Raw genomic sequence first — 19,990 nt, forward strand, 5'->3', positions numbered from 1 at the left:
ATCGATGGACCTCGCTGTCCTCGACTGCGGACCTGGAACTGTGGCTCGTAGCTCTCTCCATAAGCACGAACCCTCTGAACTGACCTGGGAAAGGCAGGACTGACGGTTCCATCGAGGCAAGAAAAGATGGCGTCCTCATCGGAGCTCGACGCCAAGATGGCACATGTCAACCTCATGACAGATACAATCGTAGCCAACATGCCTGAGGATGGTCTTCGTGCAGTATTGAGATCAATGCTGGCTGTTGATCCTGCAATCACGAAGACGTTCGAAGAACGAGCCCGAATTTACTTGACAAAGCAAGCCAAGTCTCCCAGCCAGAAGATGTTCACGAATGACGGGGAGCAGACCACTGTCACACCAAGCTTTCATGAACAGCAAGGCAGGATTCGGACGATGCTGGGGTGCGGGCTATGCTTCGAGAGCATACCACTACTGGCGAATATTGTCGAGCAAGTGTCCGATCTGGAGATATCATCAGGCCAGAATGAGATCATGGGCCGAGAATTGGCGAGCATTGATGGAGACATCATTCAAGCGTTGACGGCTGTTCAGAAATTGCTGCTTGTTCCTTCAGGGTCGAGACGATTGAACGACTCAGAGATCGTACCAGTATCTCAACTTCATCAAGCACTGGTACAAGGCCAGGGGCAGCTGTCACCAAACGATGACTATCCTTTTGCACGGAGTTTATTGGCGCTGCAACTCTCGCAACTACTGCCCGAAGCCTCAAAACAGGACACTCCAGCCTCTGACTCCAGGCGCATCACTGTATCGCCACTCCCCGAAACTATCGAGACCTTCACAATCAACGGATGTACCCTCCCACGCCTCTTCTCCGGTCTTTGGCAACTCTCAAGTCCTTCCTGGGGCATCGCCACACTCAGCCAGATCAACGCGCAATTTCATGAATACTCTTCCCTTGGCTTTACAGCCTACGATATGGCAGATCACTACGGCGATGCTGAGATCCTCTTCGGTCGCTTCCGCTCCAAGTGTACGAATCCAGACGCCCTCTTCGGAGCAACCAAATACTGTGTCTTCACTCCCATCCAAGTCACGGCCGAGGTGATCTCCGCCAACATTACTGAGCGCTGTCGTCGGATGCAAGCGTCTTACATCGACTTGCTCCAATTTCACTGGCAAGATTACAACGACCCAAATTATCTCCTTGCGATGCAGTACCTCCAATCGGATTCCCGAGTACATGCCTTGGGCCTCTGCAACTTCGACACAAAACATATGCTTCACGCCATCGAATCAGGGATCAAAATCCATACCAACCAAGTCCAATTCTCTCTCATCGATTCGCGACCGTTGCATTCTATGGTACCTGCCTGTAAAACTCACGGCGTGAAGCTACTCACCTATGGGACTCTCCTCGGCGGATTTCTTTCCTCAACCTGGCTTGACAAACTAGAACCTCTTGATAACTTTTCGCAAAGTATTACGCCAAGTCAGAGAAAGTACTATGAGATGATTGTCAATTGGGGAGGATGGGAGCTATTTCAGGAGCTATTGCACGTTTTGCAAGGCGTAGGAGCGAAATATGATAGAAGCGTGAGTTGCGTGGCGATGAAATGGGTACTAGACGTAGCGGACGAAGTGGTCGGTGCCGTCATCGTTGGAACGAGATGGGGTGTAAGTGGACATGCAGAGGAGAATCTCAAGGTCTATGGGTGGAGACTGGATGAGAAGGACATGGACAAAATTGAAGGTGTCCTCAGCAGGAGTCGAAGAGGAAAGATGGTGGAGCTTTTGGGTGATTGTGGTGGCGAGTATAGATGAACAGGGAGTGTGCAGCATCATGAATAACCATGAGCTTCTGGCGAATTGTTGTCAGACTTGGTCACTTGGGTCCTGAGCATGGGAAAGAGAGTAGATGCTGTGAACAGAAGCGTCGGATTGAATTTTCTATCTATGCATTCCTACGATGATTGCAAATAGATACAACTTCTGTCCACCGCTCCCGAGTCTCCGTCTGATGTACAAGAAGTCGAATCTTTCTACAAGAAGTTGAGGATATCCCAGTTGACAGAGGCCTCGCGATCAGTCTCGAGTCCGTTGTTGCCGCACTGCATGGTGTTCTGAGCATCGAGCTTGGCCTTTCTGTATCCTTGAGTGGAAACGTATTCGCCGTGAGTGTACTGCGCGATCGAAGTAAGGATGATATCGGCGACATCCTTGTTGCCGATGTAGACCTTCTCCTCGCTTGCGGAGCCCAGAGAGACGCGGAAGGTGCAGGTTCCAGATGAGGCGATGTTGTTTGGGGAGCTGGTGACCTCCCACTTGTTGCCGTCGTTGGCAACATTTTCGGCAAGTCTCTGGCAGTCGGAGACCTTTGGAAGGTTCCAGCCGAGCTTGGTGCGCTCGTCGTAGCGGTCGTAGAATGGAGAGGCGCCGCAGAAGTCTTGGGAGTTCTGTCTGGCCTGGACGGCTGGGCCGACAATAGGAGCTGGGGCTGCGTTGGCGGCAGCGGCCAAGAGACCAGCGAAGATGGTGGTGGAGAATTGCATTTTGATGGAGAGGCTTGTTGTAAAGGAGGACGTGGTTTGGCTTGAATTATTGGGTTTGTTGTTGTGATAACGAGCGTCGAATGTAAAGAGTGTTGTGGTTGCTGGAGACTGTGTTAGATGGGGTTGTGACATGCCTCTTATATCCTATGCTGGTCACTGTACCTCATCCTCTCCTCGAGGCTTCTGGTCGCATCGTCCGTGCACATACTAGCAGACCCAAATATGGCACACATCTTGTATCGCTCTTCCGCTGTCACATCCTGAGACACTGTAAGCAGAGTGGCTTCTATACAGCCAAAGGGCTTTCATCGGCTACTTGTGACCACACTCTGCCGAGTTGGGGATCCTGTCTACGTGAAGTCCAGACAATCGTGCGCCCGGTTCTCCTGTAATTGAAGGATTTGTCTGCCTAAGCATTCCCATTTACTTCATCGAGCGACCGTCTTCGTCGTGAAGCTCGTTTCAACTGCCATAGCAGGCCAAGTAACATGCTATACCATGCTTGCCGATGTACCCATCCCTGATCTGTTGCACATCAATCCGGCGTGTCGTTCGGAAGCGAGACGCAGTTCAACAATGAGATTACAGTTCCTGCTCCATCACTGTCGATCTCTCCCAGTTATTTCCCTCACCTTAGATGCATCACGATGGCCAGGGGAAGTGTGTAGCCTGACTTTCACGATTGTGGAAGACCGAAGACGGATTGCAGTCGGTTCTTCCTTCTTCCTTACCTGAGTATGGCAATTCCAAGTCTTACTCTCGGAGCCAAGAGTCAATGTACTCATCTTGACCTTACGTATCGTTCGTCGGATTGCAGTTCTTTGCTCATTCTTCAACAGATTGGCATCAATATGCTGGGCTGCACCTTTGTAGCTCATCATCGAATCGTAGATCTTGCTCGCTTTGTGGTCGGCTCAGCAAGATCGATGCCAATCACTGATCCCACAGACTGCCAAGCTCTGTCCACTAAGGTACTGTACCCCACGAACAAGGGCCAAGAACTCGAATGATTGTTGATCTGCGCTAACTGTAGCAGAGTCCAGACTCCTCGTATTGGAGAACTGCGGTGGTCGTTCTAGATCTTGGTTCTGGCAAATACAATGTGAGGGCCGACTTGCGCAGCAAAAGTCAGCACTAAGTCTCAGGCTGCGGAACGCCCGGAAGTAGACGTAGTCGCCATTTGCTGACTCGTTGTATCTTTTGCATTGCAACTAGCAAAGATCACATTGACCAGTGCTTCGGGGGCATTGCTCGTATTGTGGCGCCAAATGCTCGGTATAGGGCTGCAGGGTCGGTGAAGGCGGTAGATGTTCCGAGGACGTTCTATGCACCGCGAACTGGGAGGCATTCACCTGCCGTATGTGTGCATCCTCCAATCGCAGGTCGTAGGTCGGAGTACATGATGTCGCACGATGCTGTCCGCAGTGGACCGAGATGGAAGCCGACTGGGAGTGCCTGGCTACGTTCTGGTATGGATCTGGAGTTCTCTTCTCATGCCGTCGCTCCTGGGGTCAGCTGCAATCTCGTTTGCAGCATCTGATATCGACATCCGACAGACACGGGTTGGCGCTCTAGCTGGTGGTGGTGGTGGTCTGCGGGGCATCGGCATGTATCAGTTTCATCGTGGCTCATCGCCATTGTCAGCCTCGTGCTTTTGTCATCCGTTATTCATAGGCGAGATCCAGAACATCTCAGGCTTCGTTTTGCCTTGCTACGATGAATGTACCTGGGCCTCATGTCTGTGTAGAGTAGAAGTCGAGGCATGCATCTTCACAACAGTCACACGTGGCAAAGCGGGAGAACGGGCCGCACGGGAGTCGACAGGGTACATAAGTCTTTGACTTCTTGTGTATCCTCTTCGCATCTTGTGTAACTACGTTGGATCTGCTTCGATGTATGGTTTCCTCTCTTCCAGTCTGCGCACTGGGGGAGAGAAAGTCTGAGGATGCACGTCTTCGTACCATGGCAGTATGACCTTGCACGCGATCCGTATGGCACAATTTCCACGGCGTTGGGCTCGATCTTTCCATCGATTCTCAAAGCAAGAACCGAAGACGTTCCGGCCGACGACTCCTCTCCCGCCATCAGTGACCATGGTCTTCCATCTTCACACAATGGTGAGCTCAACAAGTCGGCCCTGGCAGCAGTTGGCGTGATTGCCGCCCTCAATCTTCCAGCTTACAGGTACTACCGCTCTCAGCATGCCCTTGCAGTCCTGGAAGCTCAGAACGGACTCCCTGGCAAGTGTGCGCGATGGGCATCCTACATCTCCAGCACGCTATCTCGAAACATCTTCGACGCCTGCGTGCGATACAAATGGTCGCACAAAACGTCTGCTCTGACAGAAAACACAATGCTCTCCTACTACGGCGTCAGAAGTGGCCGATGGTGGACTCTCCTATCGTCGAATTTCGTACACCGGGACGGTACTCACTTCAGGAACAATATGTATTATATGCTCTGGTATGGTACTTCATGTGCTCGCGTACCGGGCGTTAGCTGGAAGGAAGTGTTTGGTTTGGCGGCTGTGGCTGGTTTGGCATCGAGCATTGTCACCCTTGTACGCCTCAGATGGCAAGGCTCATGGTTTGAAAAAGAGTTCCAATCCAGCAAAGGGCTGAGTGGAGTGGTGTATGGTTTCGCTGCGGTTGCAGCTTTGAATGCTCACCGCCATGACGAACGCATGCCGTCGGGGTTCTTATTTCGCATTCGCTGGGCCATCTCACAGTGCATTTACGCATCCGACCGGGCGACTTTTATAACGATGATCACCAGAGATATTGCTGCCCTCCGCGGACGTCCCTACAGTGCCAATGAAAAAGGCATCAATCACGTCGCGCACGTTGCCGGAGCAGTATCTGGCGCAGCCTTTTACTTCTTTGTGCTTTACAAGAAGGAGCGATCGGAAGCTGGCCGTATCGTGCCCAACACCCATTCAGGTGCCTTGAGCGGAGAGCATGAGAACAAAAACCAATAGCACCTCGATAACGTCCATGACATGATTCGAGGTATCCAATACACAGCAAGCGACACCTCTCTCGGCTTAGCACGGTTAGCCATCATCGCGATCTATCGAACTTGGGTAGCAATCCCGTTGACAGGACAAAACAGAGCAATGCAGGACCGAGTATCTCGAGAAGGCGAGCATTCCATATCAAGATTCTACCATGTTTGAACAATTTCACCACAATTCTAAATTGTGCGTTCCAAGGGCTCCACTCCCATGGAAACACCAGAATCGCCGACCATTGTTCCAGGTCCAGGCCGAGGCCGAGGCTCTCGTCGATCCGATTTCATCCATGCCAGAAACGTATGCCTTTCCCAACGCGGGCGGCCCACAATGGCACCACGAACCAGGGAAAGCGAGTGTGAAGGAGACATCGCTTGAAGGTCATTCGTGTTCAGCCAAATGCTGTCTCCGCTCCAACTGTCTCACAAGACTTTTCCGAACTAGAGAAAGGAAGTGTGAAGAAGAAGTCGCTCCAAACTAATACAGCCCAAAATCATGCGCGGAGGGCCGTCTCCGCCCCAAGCGCCTCGAAAGGGCTGGCAAACGCAGAAAAACAGGAGAAATGAAAGAGAGGAACAGTCCAAGATCAGAGCAGCAGTACTGCCAAATTCCTACCAACTCTAATTCTGCTCCCAAGCTGCTGCCTAGCCGCATCTCCTCTTCCCCAACCTCACACAATCCCCGCCGCCGCATCATTAATATACTCGCACATCAAATCCACAAATCTTCCGACGCGATCTTCCCGATCCTGTACAGCAGTCTGGATTGCCAAAATGATCTGCTGGATGCCCACACCAATTCTTTTCTCTCCACCCAGATTCTCCTGAATTTCGCCAATCGCTCTGTCTACGTCTTGCTGCGAGAACTGGCTAGATTCACGCATAACGTGTGCGAGTTCTTGTTGTGTTTGGAGAGCGGGAATGGCTATCTGCGCTTTGAAATAGAGCTGCAATTGCTGCATAACTGTGCGCTCGGAGGTCGTGGCCAGAATGAGGAGGGGCCTGTTCTTCGGGGGTCTGTTGTCCATCAAGCCCTTGAGGGCCGCCAGAACGGCAGAGCTAAAACGCGGGCCGACTGGGACCCAGTCGACCATGAGTTCTATGTTGTCAAGGACCAGCACATTGAGCGGACTCTTGTAGGCGTCTGTGAAGACCTTGCTAAGGTGCTGTATCTTCTGAATCTCGTTCATCCCAACCATGTCGACAGCCCGTACCAGCTTGATAAATGGAAACTGTGAATTCAGAGCGATTTGTGCGGCGAGTGCAGTTTTTCCGCTTCCGCGCGGACCATGGAGGAGAACGGAGTGGAGACGCGTCGTGCCTGTTCTGACTTGCTCAACAAAATCGCGACCGTTCCTCAGGATCTTGTCAATTTGGGGGCCGTAGTGAATTATGCCACCCTCGACACAGTCTTCCAGAACTTCTTCGCTGACTCCAAATAGCGGTTTTACCTCATCGAGAGCTCCGAGGAAGTCGGCCATGTGGAGCTGCATGTCATTTATGTCATCTGATAGGGCGGCAACAGTGCCTCCCTTGATGTGCCTCTGCAAAGCAAAGGAGCTTGCTATTACCTGTTAGCTCGGAACGTGTGCAATATTTGGAAGCATTGGGAGATATCCGCCCCAGGTTGCGCATTTCACTCCTGTGCTTCCCCGAATGGTCGAGCCACCGTGCCAACCAGGGGGAATATTTTCGGGAAAATGTCAGTGCAAAAAAACGTAGAAAAAGACCACTCACCAGATTTCACAAGACCACTAATCTCAGCACCTGAGAAGTTCCTGGTCTGTCGCGCCAGCTCCGCCAAGTCAACATCGCCCCCAAGTTTGCCATTTGATCGCATCTTCTCCGTATGGATTTTGAGGATCTGCCTCCGCCCGGGCTCGTCAGGCAAGCTGATTTCCATGTGTACTTCCAAACGGCCAGATCGCAATAGTGCCTCGTCAATCATATCCTTGCGATTCGTCATACCGATGAGGAGGATATTATTCAGCTGCTCCACACCATCCAGTTTGGAAAGCAGCTGATTCACCACGCTGTCGCCCACACCTGTACCTCCACCAGCACCGGAACCACGCTGCTTGCATACAGCATCCAATTCGTCGAAGATGATGATGTGCAGTCCTGACTCATCGCCCTTTTCTTTCTGTTCTTTTTCTGCATCTGCAAAGAGCTTGCGAATGTTCTCTTCCGACTGTCCGACGTATTTATTCAAGACTTCCGGCCCGTTGATCACTTTTGGTTCGCGAGCATTCAGCATTTTGCCAATTTGACGAGCAATGAGTGTTTTGCCTGTTCCAGGAGGACCGTATAACAGAATACCGCGGACGTGCTGAATACCCAGCTTCTCTGCTAAGCCAGGTGGGAAGATGCGCGACGCGAACGCACGACGGAAGATGTCGCTGAACTCCTTGTCCAGTCCACCGATACCCATGTCCTCGAATTTGAAGTCAGGTCGAATGACGGAGTTCGCAGCTGGTCGCCTCGTCGATCCCTTGAGCTGAAGTGGTGACTTGGCATCTTTGTAGAAGTTGATTTGTGTTTCTGGAGTGAGGATCCCTCGTGCGTGTGGATGTGTTTGCTGCTGTTGTTGTCCTGAGCTCTTGAGTGAAGCCAGATCGACCAGCTCCACAGTCTTGATCGTCAGACGAAGCTTCGGTCCGCCTCTGAAGTCCAGGCCGAAACTTTGCCCTGGCGCAAAGATCTGGTTGCGAAAGACCTTGATCACGGCATCTGCGAGCTCGTCTTGGTCGAACGGAGGTGCCTGCTGTGGTCTCGAGCCGGCGAACCCAATCTCAATGTCCATGTTGCCCAAATAGCTCTGCGCGCCCTGTCGGAAAGGATCGTATGGCTCGACTTCCACAATATCTGTGAGTGCGACCTGCATCCATGTTCGCTGGAAGTCGTTCAGCCCGATTTGACCACGCTGTATTTGTGGGTGAGGGCGCGCTGACAACACGTATTGCCCATTTATCATTATGTGAACATCCCCGCCATCTCTTGAAGGTCCGATGTCTTGAGGCGATACGGCACAAAGGTTCGAGAAGATCAGCTCTCGCGGAGAGGAGACAGGTTGTAGCTGCATTCTGCGTGCGCCACCTTGGTCGTACTGCTTTTCTCGATCGTGTGAGGATCCGCCGGGCGGAGGTGGTTGTTGTGGGCGGACTGGTTGGCGCTGTCCAGGAGGTGCCTCCTTCCTACCACCGAACAGCGCATCGCGATTAAACATGGTGGGTGCGGGTGTTCCTGGAGGATGCTGAATGTAGGCGACGGTGTCGGGAGATATAGATGCTCAGAGTCGCGAGGTGTTCAGATTCGCGGAGAAACAGGAACAGGCACCAAGTCAAAGCGCAATACGTGTCGTCGTGAATGTTGTCGCCTTCAGGTGAAGACACATGCACATGAAAGTCCCACGTCACATCAGATGAAGCGTGTTGCCTCAGGCACACGTACGTCATGGCCTACGGACCTCCTTGTCGCGAGTTGGCGTTCACTCTTCTCACTCCGTCTCCACTACATCAATATCACTGGTCTGCTGGTCGTTATCGGCAATGAAGTGCCGGCAACAGAGCGCATGCCATGGCGTGAGTGTACAAGCCAGTGATCGCTGCCGGAATAATACTTCAAGGGTGACTGGACACTACTCCGCGAACGGGGCGGTTCCGATCGCGGGGCTGTTCCTCGCTGTCGAGGAGACGGATCCGCCAATACATGAGTAGAAGGTGTAGCCAGATCGCTGCTAGGTACAAGTATTTCGCTTGCTTTACTCACATTTCGAGCATCTTTGACACATTCTACTACCATTGACCATCATCATGTCTGCGCAAAAAGTTGCATTGATCACAGCAGGAACAGCTGGCCTGGGAGCACAGATTGCTCGCGTGCTAGCACCGGACTTTCGCGTTGTAGGTTCACGTTCACAGGTGTTCAATCTCTCGCAGCGCAGAGGACAACTAATTGTTTGCTCTGCTGTCTAGGCCATCAATTATGCCAACAACCGATCCCGAGCTCAGACTCTCATCGAAGAGTTGCAGAACATCCCAAGCACAGCATCATCGCAAGAATCTCCTCGCTTCGAGGCCTTACAAGCAGATGTCGGCGATCGATCAGCGATACAGAACCTGGTACAACAAACCGTGGCCAAGTTTGGACGCCTTGATCTCGTTGTCTCCAATGCAGGCTGGACTCGAATCACCAACTTCGCGAATCTGGAAGAGGGAATGATTGATGAAGACTGGGATCGTTGCTTTCTCTACAATGTCAAGTCGCATTTGTGGCTGATGCATGCTGCCAAGGAGCATCTCGAAAAGACCGAAGGAGCGTTCGTGACGACGGCGAGTATTGCGGGTGTGAAACCCAGTGGCAGTTCGTTGCCATATGCTGTCACGAAAGCTGCTTCGATTCATCTGTCCAAGTCGCTGGCTGTGATCTGCTCGCCGAAGATTCGGGTCAATAGTGTCAGTCCGGGCTTGCTGTTGACTGAATGGGGGATGAAGTTTCCTGAGGCGAAGCGAGAGGCGTCGAGGAATAATACCAAGTTGAAGCGATTGGCGACTGTTGAGGTAGGTTGGAAGTACAGAAGACGAGAAGGGTCACTGATGTGTTTCGCAGGATGTGGCTCAGCAAGTACGAGCTCTCGCGTTGAATCAAAGCATGACGGGACAGAATATCATTTTGGATGGAGGTTTGACACTATAGACTTTGGACGCGCCCGACAGCTCGTCAATTTTAAGCCTTGCATCTCGCGCACACTCCAACCAACACATGTGTAATTGGGCCTTTATCCTTGCACCTTCCTTTTTGAGCTCTTTTGACGATAGCTGCGACACCTCTGTTCACCAACAACGCAGGTTCGGTGGACAAAGCAAGGCAAGCCGTGTCTCCCAAGCGACGCAACATGAGCTATCCTACCAAGAAGACGCAGGCACAAGCACGACATGTTGTGACTTCCTTTTTGCGACGTGTCTGAGATTACACAAGGTCAACGTTGTTTCCGTGGGAAAGTTTGTCGCGCGGTCTGTGCGACTGCAGACACGCAAGGAATGTGCACAAGCAATCAAATGCTGTACTCCTCCGCTGCACTGTGCCGTCTGTATACAACAAACGCAACGCTTTTGCACGTTTCTTTTCCTGCTCATCGGGGTCAGTATCGGGTCCGGCGAATCAGCTTCAGCATCACAGATATCTGCATCGAGCAATTGAGATCCGGAACAGACGAAAACGACGACCATGCGCTCGATATTCGGCCTCCCTTTCGCGATAGCAGTCTTGCTCCTACAAACAACGGTCCTCGCTCTCCCGGCCTTCTCTCTCACAGACATCACAGCACGCCTCGGTCTCGAGAGAAGAAAGATCACAAAGATACTCGCGCCTACGGTCGTGGGCTTGTACGTCTGCACGGATGCGGACTGGAAGGGAACTTGCAAGGACTTGAGGAACGGGCCTGGGCTGTGCAGTACGTGAGATGGACACGATTCGAAAAACTTGCTACACGAGGTCGATGGGGGTGTGAGTATAGCTTTGGGCTGACCGGAGGCAACAGTAAACTTTCAAGAGACATTTGCCGCGAATATCAGTAGCGTTGGACCGGACTCGGAAGTCAGTGGGTGTACGCTTTATGTGTGAGTCTTGCCGAATCCCAGCTTTCGCTGAGCTTCTTCATCTGCGGGGAAGAGGACGCGAATTGAGCTGCTGTTCTCGCTGGATGTGGCGTGCTGACTTGTAATCAGGAAAGAGGATTGCGACTTGAGCGGAGAGTTCGTGGCAAACATCAGGAAGCCTGGATTGGCGAACTTGGGAAGCAGTCCGCAGGCTGGTCGGTACAACGACAATCTCAGGAGCTACATCTGCTACTGAGAAAGCGGAGAAAGAGAAGTCGGATACTGCAGCTGTTTTGGTTTGAGCTGAGAGCATGAACGGCTTGCAGATGGGAGACCATGAGATGGGGAAGATGCAATGATACAGCGATAGCATACATGGAAAGAAATGATAATTGTAATAACACAGAGGGTCCCAGATGAAATAAAGAAATCGTGACCATTCACAGTAGCGCGTGTCTAGCGCGAAATGCAACACGTCATCTCATGTCCCTCTTCGACGCGTTCAGCTCCATCCCGGTCACAGCTCACTGCTGCCTCGACCACCACAACCACTTGCATCTCAATGAGCGACATCTACCACTCCTACTTCGATACCGTTTCCACAACCCGAAAATCTCCCACGAAGCGATCGAGTCCAGCGAAGAAGCAACAGGATCCGCCAAAGAAGCTCTCCAAAGCTTTCACTCGACAACTCGAGAAGACACTTTCTACAACGTCGACGAAGAAGCGCAAAGGCGGGGTCAAGAAGCAGAACTCAGCGAAGCGCAAGCGCGCACCCGCAACATCGAAAATGCCTAAACGCCCGGCCGCGGAAGAGACATACGATAGCGATGGCGGTTTCGTCGAGGATGCTGAACCGAAGAGCAAGAAGAGTAAACACAGCGCAGCCTCTACTTCCAAGACTTCAAAAAAGAATGTCGCAGGAACTGCGCCTGCGACAATGGAAAAAGACAAAGACGGAGGCGTCTACTGGTCGATTGCGAATAAGCGCCGTGTGCAATTGACGGAGTTCAAGGGGACGCTGATGGTGGGGATAAGGGAGTTTTATGAGAAGGACGGGGAGATGTTGCCGGGGAAGAAGGGGATTTCGATGACGATGGAGCAGTTTGATGCTGTTTTGGGGGTGTTGCCGGAGTTGGAGAGGGAGGTGAGAAAGAGGGGTGGGCAGGTGAGGAAGGTGAGGGTGGAAGGGGAGGAGGGAGAAAAGGATGGCGAAGATGAGGATGAGGAGGATGGTGAGGAGGAGAAGGAGGAAGAAAAGAAAGAGGAAGAAGAGGAGCTGCCCAAGAAGACGAAGAACAAGCTGGAGAAGTTCAAGCATAAAGCGAAGAACCATGAGGCTACGAGTGATGAGGATGAGTATTGAGGAACGTGAGAGGGCTCCGAGCAATGACTACGACGAAGAACGACGAACGATACCCAGAGATTTGCGGAGGTGCTTCAGTATACAGAGCTGGCTCTCCACCACCTTGCTTTGAATGAAAAATTACACCTGCAGCAGAGAGCTGCCGGTGGTGTACCGAAAGCTGCAAAAATAAAGCCAAAAGCGAGTTCGAGATTACATGTACATGTCCAAGAGCACATCGACTCCAACCATGCTCATCTGTCCTAGCTCTACCATCTTTCCCTTCCGCAGCACAGCTCTCACTCCTATTTCGGAGACATGCCTTACTATCGCTGCGACAAGCCATCTCTTCACCATTTCATGACCACTATACACTATCCTCCTCCGGGCTCACCTCCTTTTTCCCTTTTGCTCGACTCTCCTTCTCCCTTCTTCTCTGCTTTACAATTATCGCGCCCTCCAGCCAACAAGCGGGCAAACTCTGCCGCCATAGCCTGGACCTCTCTCGCCATATCCTGGCGCTCTCTCGCCATGGCCTGACGCTCCCTCTCCATAGACTGGCGATTGCGGCTCAGAACCCTCTCCCACGCGTCGCCAATTCGCTCCTTGCTCGCTTGCACGTCATTCCACTCTTTCACATTGGATCGCTCTTGCTTCTCACATTTCGCAGTAAGTTCTGCTATCCGCTCAGCTGCTTCTGCTTTCTGGGTTTCGAGCTCCGCAGTCATCTCTCTCTCCGTCTGCGCTGCTTCTGCTTTCTGCGCTTGGAGTTCTACAGTGAGTTCCCCCACCCGCTGCTCTGCTTCCACTTTCTGAGCCTCAAGCCTCGCAACAGCTTCTCTCCTCTCCTGCGCAAAACTCTCCGCTTGCTCTTCGAGAGCAACTCTGTGATCGATTGCCACAAAATCATACTCACACATTAAAATCTCGATTTCGCGTTGCATTTGATTTTGCACGATGACTCTCTGCTCGCGGGCGTAGGTCAAGAGTCGCGTCAAAGAAGCATTGGCTTCTTTGTAGTTGTGGGCTTGCCTCTCTATTGCTTGTACGTCGCTGGAGAATCTGAGGGTTTCGAGGGCTGAGGTGGCGAGTTGGCGATCGAGGTGCTTGATGCGGGCTTCGAGGGAGGAGATGGTTGAGTCGCGGGTTGTGAGGGTTTCTCCTAGCCTTTCGATTTCTTCTCTCTGATCGGAGATGGTTTCGTCGCGGGCTGTGAGGGTTGCTTGAAGCTCCTCGATCTCTTTTCTCTGATCTGAGATGGTCTGGTTACGGGCTGTGAGAATAGCTCTCAACTCTTCGATCTCTTGTCTCTGATCTGAGGTTTTCTGCTGCGAGACTGCCAGGTTCTCCCAGAGCGCCTCGAGTATGATACGGGTGTTGAGGCGAAGATTTTCGAGGTGCACGGCCAAGCAGATACCGAAGATGAACAGGATCACTGCGAGAATGGGCCTGGGGGCCACTTCGTTGTGCCAATCGAAGTCTATGATTGCTTCCATGGTTGTCGTAGGATCTGAAAGTGTAGTCCGTTCTCTTCTTCGACGCCTCGACGGTCTCCGTTGAACTCTGCTGTCTCGAATGAAGCGCGTCTGGAGATGTGATGGCTACACTGAGCGATATGGATAAAGAGAGGGCAGCTGTCGTCCGTTCTCCTCGTCTTTCCACAATTTGATCTCCGCTGGATTCTTACTCTCTCAAATCGACCCCGTCTGGAAATCCGATGGCTAAGCTGCGCGATATCAGTAGAGAATGGCGGAGAGTAGTTCTTTCTCTTCTCTTTCTCTCTTCTCGCGATCTCCTCTAGATGCTGTTCACTCGAATCGAAGTCGCATTACGATTTGACTGCGTAGATGGACCGATGTTGACAGAGAAGTCGCCATGAGTCCAGCATTTATTGTCTCTACCTGTCTCTGCCATTTTTCGACTGAACTCAGCAACTGAGGACGGCTCCACTCGAAATATTCTCCAGCACGTCCAGCAGAAGCTGTCAGCTGTCTCGATAGGTTGAGAAATCTTCGAAGCTGTAGATGGGTTTGAGGCAGAATTTTGAGGACGGGAAGGTTCAGCAGGGCCGTGGGTGTGGTCGTTGTCCATTTTGAGCGCGACGGCATATTTTGTGCAACGTCGAGGTGAAGTTCCGTAGAGAGCGAGCTGGGAGAAGGTTGTGCGTCTTGTCTGAGTGATTCGAGGTGCGTGGTGATCGATGCGGTGCTTGAGTTGCTGGAAGCGGAGTGCGAGTGGTTGAAGCTTGGCTCTGAGATAGAGTTAGTTCGCCCCTTTCCAGTACACTTGAGGAGACATACCACATGAATGAATCGAGAAGTAGCGCGGCTGCAGAAGAAATGCAGACTGAAGTCAGGTTCTGTCATTAACTCGCGTGGTCTATCGCCAACGCCCGCAGCGCTCTCTGTGCGCCGCTTTCTAGAGTAGAGAAGTACAAATCCGCGCCATCGATAAACCAAATCCATCGCTTGAACGCAATCAAATATTCTGAATGTCAATTCCTGGGTCACAAATTGAACGCCGCTGTTGTAGACTCTCATGCAAATCCATCTACGACTCTTTCAAAAGCTCCACCTGTGCTGGCTTGCCAAGCTTTCCAATCACCTCCTCCCTCTCCCACCCCGTCGGCTTCTGATGCCTCAGATCCTTGACCGGATGCGGCGTCTCCTCATCGTGGAATTCGGACACATAAGGATTCGGATCTTCTTTCTGATCCAGATTGCCCAAAGTATGGTTCACTTCTCGATGCTTGCTCTCGTCGGCTCGGATGTACAGCAGCAAATCTCGCATCGTGCGTCGATCAGCTGGCATCTTCCAGTATTTGACAGCAATATCTGGTGCTGTCATCTTCTCCCATTCGGGCAGACGGCCGGCATCGAGGTCCGCGATTTCTCGAGTGTAGGTTAGCACGGCTTCTTCTTCAAGGTGGCCGACGAAGCGGTGGCAGGTCTTGGGGGAGATGAGGTAGGAGACGAAGAAGGCGTTGAAGAAGACGCCTTGGGCGCCAAGGACGGCGACTTTCATGAACCTGCAGTCGTTGTTAGTAGGCGTCGTTCGAGGGTAAGATTGTGGTTACGTACCATCCTGGTTCTCCCATCTTGAGGAATGTGAGCAAGTGCATGCGCTCGTTGTAGGATTCTTCGAGCAGTGTCTCGATCCAGCCATTGTCTCGCTTCAGCCGACGCATGGAATGGAGATGTCGGAGCATGCCGGCGACCATGCCTGGAACACCAGCGACCGATTCGAGGAAGATGTTGCGGATCATATATTGTCGCTCGCTCATCTGTCCTGCTCCTTTGCGATAGCCTGAGACGGTGTCCAAGCTCCATCGAAGTAGTCGGACGAAAGCGAGAGCGACGCGGTCCGACATGGTTTTGACTTCTCGTTTGGCGACTTGGACCTGATTCATCTGCTCGTAGGTGTAGACGGGATGTTCCCATGCTGGAGGCGTTTCTCTGATGTTCGGCGCATCGGATTCGGGGAAGTAGTCTTGACTTTGCTTCTTCTGAATGTTTTTCGATGTGCTCAAGTTCCGCGTGGCGATTTGATGCTGCAGGCCGATGAAGCTGGGCCGGGCAGCTGTGATGGTGGTGGAGCCATTGATGGCTCGAAGGACCGAAGCAGCGGACTGCTTGGTCAGGAAGGCGTGTGTTGCGTATGTTCTGGTGCAGCTCATGAGTGGAGATGTGGGCTGCTTGGTGGTGAGATGTGTGTTGTGCTTTGTTGTGTTATTGTCTGTTGATGATGAGAGGCGAGAGGAGGGGCGAGTGAGGGCGAGGGATATATAGCAAGTGATCAAAGGAAAACGAGCTCGATTGCTCCTACCGCCATTGACCGTGTTTGATCCTGCGCTGAATGAATCACCGGTGCTGCCGTGTCCACGCGCAAGGCAGAAGAACCAACTGCGGTCATGGCCATGGCGCATTGCGGAAGACGACGCTGACTTCAGCACACGGACGAAGCGCCGCAGCCAATGGGAGTGCAGAGAATCATCCGGTTCCGCTGCGCTGCGCTAATTCGGGATCCCTGCCGATTATCGTGCTGACTACGCAGCCTTCACATGCATCGCTGCAGACGGCGACCACTTTCCCCTCTCTTTCGCCTCGCAGCAGCACTTCTCGCCGATGCAAATGCTGACACAACCTGCGCCAATGCCATGACTGAGCACTTGCAGCTCGCTTTGCCAACTTCTCCAGCCATTTTGCAGCACAGACGGCGAAGCCAAGCCCTTCCTATTCATTTTCGTCCGAGTCCGAACCCGAGTGTGCTGAAATTCGGACCAAGTCACGCGCCGACCACAGCCTTGCCAGCCCTGTCCAGGATTGCTGTCCATGACCAAGCGACGAGAACAACACGGACTGCAATTATACCCGCCCTATTTCCTGTCTACTACATATCGAGCATCTGCCAGCGAGGTGGACGAGCCTCTGACGTGCTGCACTGCGTCCATGCGGCGGCGTGGGTGCGGCGAAATCTTTTCTGCGAACGTTTTCTGCGCCGGCGAGGGTGATGTACCCGGTTCGAATACCGCCTCATATCCACTCTTGACGTGGGCGATGGAACTGTAGGGCGTGGTCGAGCGGACGTGACACGCCGGCTTCCATTGTGCGGCGGCTTTCTGGTTCTGGCGACAGACACCGCTCTCGGGCTCGGATGTGCCCGTCAGTGTCGGTAAGGCTGCACGCCACCGCTGCTGTCGACGTAACACCATGGGCAGAGATGTTTGTCCAAACCAGAACATTGGCCATGCATATGAGCCAGAAGACTGCTCCACACACTTGTAGGGGCCAGCGACAAGCGAATTAGGGCAGCAAGAAGGTCTCATGCTATCTGCAAGGCAATCTCGATCGAGGTGATTCTTCCTTCGAGACATACAACTCCTGGACATTTGACTCTCCACCACTCCCACGAGCATGTACAGGCGCTTCTAGGACTTCCATCCCCAGTAGTTGGAATTTTGAGCTGATTTGGGGAACAGGATGAGAATTGGTGACGTCCTGCTGGCGTCGTTCTCCTCCAAAGTGGTTGGGACTACAGCGACCAAGGAATTCAGTCCAGTCGCTGAATGCGGATTATCTGTACAAGATTGATCGAGGAGCTGGCTGGAAGCTCACCATTTCCCCGTGGAAATCGCTCAACGACCCTCGAAAACGCACCGGCCGTCGTCCATCTTACTGCTACAATGGCCGAATGGGAGCATATTGTGACCTGGCGACGACGTAACCTCTACACCGAAGACACTGCTGCTAACATCGTTGCTACGATACTCTTCTACGCAGCCTGCGCCATACTATTGCGTCTCGGGCGGTCGTTCCGAGAGTCCTTGCTGCGACTAATCAGCAAATCTTTTTGATCACAAAACACTATTTCCCCGGCCAACCCGAAAGCTTGGGATTGCCCGAACAAACAATGCCACAAGACAACGCTGTTCATACTATATATATTAATAGTGAGCACCGTATTTATTTGTGGCAAAGAACGCCAGTATTGTACACCTGTTCCATGGTGCCAAAAACGCAACACAACACGATGCGAGGCAGCGCACACGCTAGAGTCTGACTTGAATTGAGCCCATGCCACCAAGGAGAGGCTGCGCAGTGGTGTTATTCTCAGTCGGATCTCGCACCGCGAGACACATCTATTCTTCTCTTCTCACTTGCTGGAGTGCGACATCAGAAACGTGTCCTAATCGTTCTGCCTCCTAGGATTTCTCTTGAAACTCATTGAGTTCATGTTCGAGACCTTTGGACAAAAGATATCCTCTGGACACGGTCCTTGATATTGGCTGAGAGTAGGAAAGCAAAAAGGAAATATATAAGACACCTATCGGCGAACGTACTTGCAACAACCAGCAAAACAACCATATTCTTCCTCTTTTCCCATCTCAACAGAACACAATGAAGGTGATTACTATCCTCCTCGTCTCCTATGCTATCCTTCCTGCCTTGGGTTTCTATTGCAATAGAAATTAACTAAAGACATGCCATAAGGGAATTTTATTCCAAATGTAACGAGAAGCATCCTAGCTTTATTCTATTGTGATCGTTATGCACAATAGGGCGTACTATGGCGCTGATAGAGAGAAGATATACGTGAGAGAGTCGGGGAATTTTTTTTTAAAATCTTATATACTACTACCGAGGAGGAGGCGGATAGAGAAAGTTTTCTTGTTTTTTTGCTAACTTGCTACTTTCCGAGGCAATAGGTACTTTGTCTTATATACCTCAGGCTGGCCAGCCTACTGCGGAACCCGGACTACTATTATGTGGGATAGCCTGCGAAGACCGATTGCACGCCTCCACGCGGCCGCAGGCGGAAACAGGCGGTCGAGCTCGCAACTCGACCGTGCTGGCAAAGTGCACGGCATGGTGGAGCGGAGTGGTGGAGTGCGAAATCCGGTGCGGTTTCGCCAAGACTACTCCGAACAGAGGACTACCACCGAAATGGTTTTGAAAACCATCCGACGACGACCTACCTGCGTTAGAAACAGGTCCGCTTAATCGCGAGCGTGCGAAAGAGCCGCGGAACTCCTAGGCGTCGATAGGACACCTCTGGTGTATGGGAGGAATCCTCAGCTGAGGGTATTTGGAGCCAAAAGGACAACAAGTCACCCAATATGCAGTCTCTGGATCCGAACCACCTACCTCTGGAAGGCTTTGAGGGGACTCGGAGAGCGTACGCGTTGTTAAGGCCGGAAGCAGATGCGTTATGCACTTGGAAGAGCCGAGGTGAAAGAGCTAGAAGGGAGGCGTTAGTTGGCGGGCAATGGAGCTCGGAGTAACGCTACGAAGCCCGTAGGGGCCTGTCGATTGCTCAGGTGCGAGTAGGAGGGTTTTGCCCGGGGCACAGCCTTACAAAGAAGGACACCTAGTCCAGCAGTCACCTAGAAGAGCTCGGAAACTTAGGAAGGCCCACATAGAGAAGCAGGCAAAGGAGACACAGAGAGGCGAGCCGAAGGGAAGACTCGAGGCAAGAAGGAGGGGGTGCAAGGCGTGAGGAGGCGAGGAGGAGGCGATACATTGGTTAGTGGGTGGAAACGCAAGAGCACTGCTGCCTGGCTAGGAGTAGACGCTCGAGCAAGCCTGCGAGACATGGCCGGCCATAGCCAAAGAGATGCGGTATGGTAACGCGAAGGGAGTCATTCTCCTGGGGCGTGGTGGGCAATGGCAGCGACTGAGACACTGTCTGCTCAGCCCGAGAGGACGGACGCGCATGTCGGTCTTGGAAGAGAGGCGACCGGTCTTCAGTTCGCTGAAGTCCGAAAGAGCATAACCAAGGCTTAAGGAGCAAACAGTATATGGAGCGTAGGGTAGGGGCTTTGGCCTGGGGCCTCTCCCTCGAAGCGATAAAGGCGCAGAGGTGTCCCTAAGCGGGAAAGCGTGGGCAGACTTTGTCTACCTGCCTTACATAAGTTTGTAGGAACGAGTGTAATTATATGCTGCCAGACCATCAGGCTATGCAAAGATGGCGTGGACCCAGGAGTGCAAGGATGCTACAAAGCTAGCAAGGAGAAGGAGAAGAGA

The 19,990-nt window shown here is 52.4% G+C and overlaps 9 protein-coding genes across 9 annotated transcripts; 5 read left to right on the forward strand and 4 right to left on the reverse strand.

Moving 5' to 3' along the window:
• Positions 1 to 126: 126 nt before the first annotated feature.
• Positions 127 to 1,788, forward strand: CKM354_001212900 (uncharacterized protein; the record flags this gene model as incomplete). Its single annotated transcript, XM_044807641.1, has 1 exon — positions 127 to 1,788. The coding sequence occupies one exon, from the start codon at positions 127 to 129 to the stop codon at positions 1,786 to 1,788; it is 1,662 nt and encodes a 553-aa protein (XP_044663576.1).
• A 218-nt stretch (positions 1,789 to 2,006) lies between these two features.
• Positions 2,007 to 2,516, reverse strand: CKM354_001213000 (uncharacterized protein; the record flags this gene model as incomplete). The annotated part of the gene is made up of 1 exon (XM_044807642.1): positions 2,007 to 2,516. The coding sequence occupies one exon, from the start codon at positions 2,514 to 2,516 to the stop codon at positions 2,007 to 2,009; it is 510 nt and encodes a 169-aa protein (XP_044663577.1).
• Positions 2,517 to 4,461: 1,945 nt separating this feature from the next.
• CKM354_001213100 (uncharacterized protein) lies at positions 4,462 to 5,493 on the forward strand (the record flags this gene model as incomplete). The annotated part of the gene is made up of 1 exon (XM_044807643.1): positions 4,462 to 5,493. The coding sequence occupies one exon, from the start codon at positions 4,462 to 4,464 to the stop codon at positions 5,491 to 5,493; it is 1,032 nt and encodes a 343-aa protein (XP_044663578.1).
• A 703-nt stretch (positions 5,494 to 6,196) lies between these two features.
• CKM354_001213200 (AAA family ATPase SEC18) lies at positions 6,197 to 8,751 on the reverse strand (the record flags this gene model as incomplete). Its single annotated transcript, XM_044807644.1, has 2 exons — positions 6,197 to 7,089; positions 7,263 to 8,751. The coding sequence occupies 2 exons, from the start codon at positions 8,749 to 8,751 to the stop codon at positions 6,197 to 6,199; spliced, it is 2,382 nt and encodes a 793-aa protein (XP_044663579.1).
• A 586-nt stretch (positions 8,752 to 9,337) lies between these two features.
• CKM354_001213300 (uncharacterized protein) lies at positions 9,338 to 10,220 on the forward strand (the record flags this gene model as incomplete). Its single annotated transcript, XM_044807645.1, has 3 exons — positions 9,338 to 9,427; positions 9,500 to 10,084; positions 10,134 to 10,220. 3 exons carry the CDS (start codon positions 9,338 to 9,340, stop codon positions 10,218 to 10,220), a joined length of 762 nt encoding a protein of 253 aa, XP_044663580.1.
• Positions 10,221 to 10,751: 531 nt separating this feature from the next.
• On the forward strand, positions 10,752 to 11,378 carry CKM354_001213400 (uncharacterized protein; the record flags this gene model as incomplete). The annotated part of the gene is made up of 3 exons (XM_044807646.1): positions 10,752 to 10,977; positions 11,065 to 11,143; positions 11,252 to 11,378. 3 exons carry the CDS (start codon positions 10,752 to 10,754, stop codon positions 11,376 to 11,378), a joined length of 432 nt encoding a protein of 143 aa, XP_044663581.1.
• A 306-nt stretch (positions 11,379 to 11,684) lies between these two features.
• CKM354_001213500 (uncharacterized protein) lies at positions 11,685 to 12,488 on the forward strand (the record flags this gene model as incomplete). Its single annotated transcript, XM_044807647.1, has 1 exon — positions 11,685 to 12,488. The coding sequence occupies one exon, from the start codon at positions 11,685 to 11,687 to the stop codon at positions 12,486 to 12,488; it is 804 nt and encodes a 267-aa protein (XP_044663582.1).
• Positions 12,489 to 12,841: 353 nt separating this feature from the next.
• CKM354_001213600 (uncharacterized protein) lies at positions 12,842 to 13,963 on the reverse strand (the record flags this gene model as incomplete). Its single annotated transcript, XM_044807648.1, has 1 exon — positions 12,842 to 13,963. One exon carries the CDS (start codon positions 13,961 to 13,963, stop codon positions 12,842 to 12,844), a length of 1,122 nt encoding a protein of 373 aa, XP_044663583.1.
• Positions 13,964 to 15,017: 1,054 nt separating this feature from the next.
• Positions 15,018 to 16,143, reverse strand: CKM354_001213700 (uncharacterized protein; the record flags this gene model as incomplete). The annotated part of the gene is made up of 2 exons (XM_044807649.1): positions 15,018 to 15,495; positions 15,548 to 16,143. 2 exons carry the CDS (start codon positions 16,141 to 16,143, stop codon positions 15,018 to 15,020), a joined length of 1,074 nt encoding a protein of 357 aa, XP_044663584.1.
• Positions 16,144 to 19,990: the final 3,847 nt, after the last annotated feature.

The sequence above is a fragment of the Cercospora kikuchii genome (genome assembly GCF_019650295.1).
Source record: "Cercospora kikuchii DNA, contig_00008, whole genome shotgun sequence".
Taxonomy (NCBI): Eukaryota; Fungi; Ascomycota; class Dothideomycetes; order Mycosphaerellales; family Mycosphaerellaceae; genus Cercospora; species Cercospora kikuchii.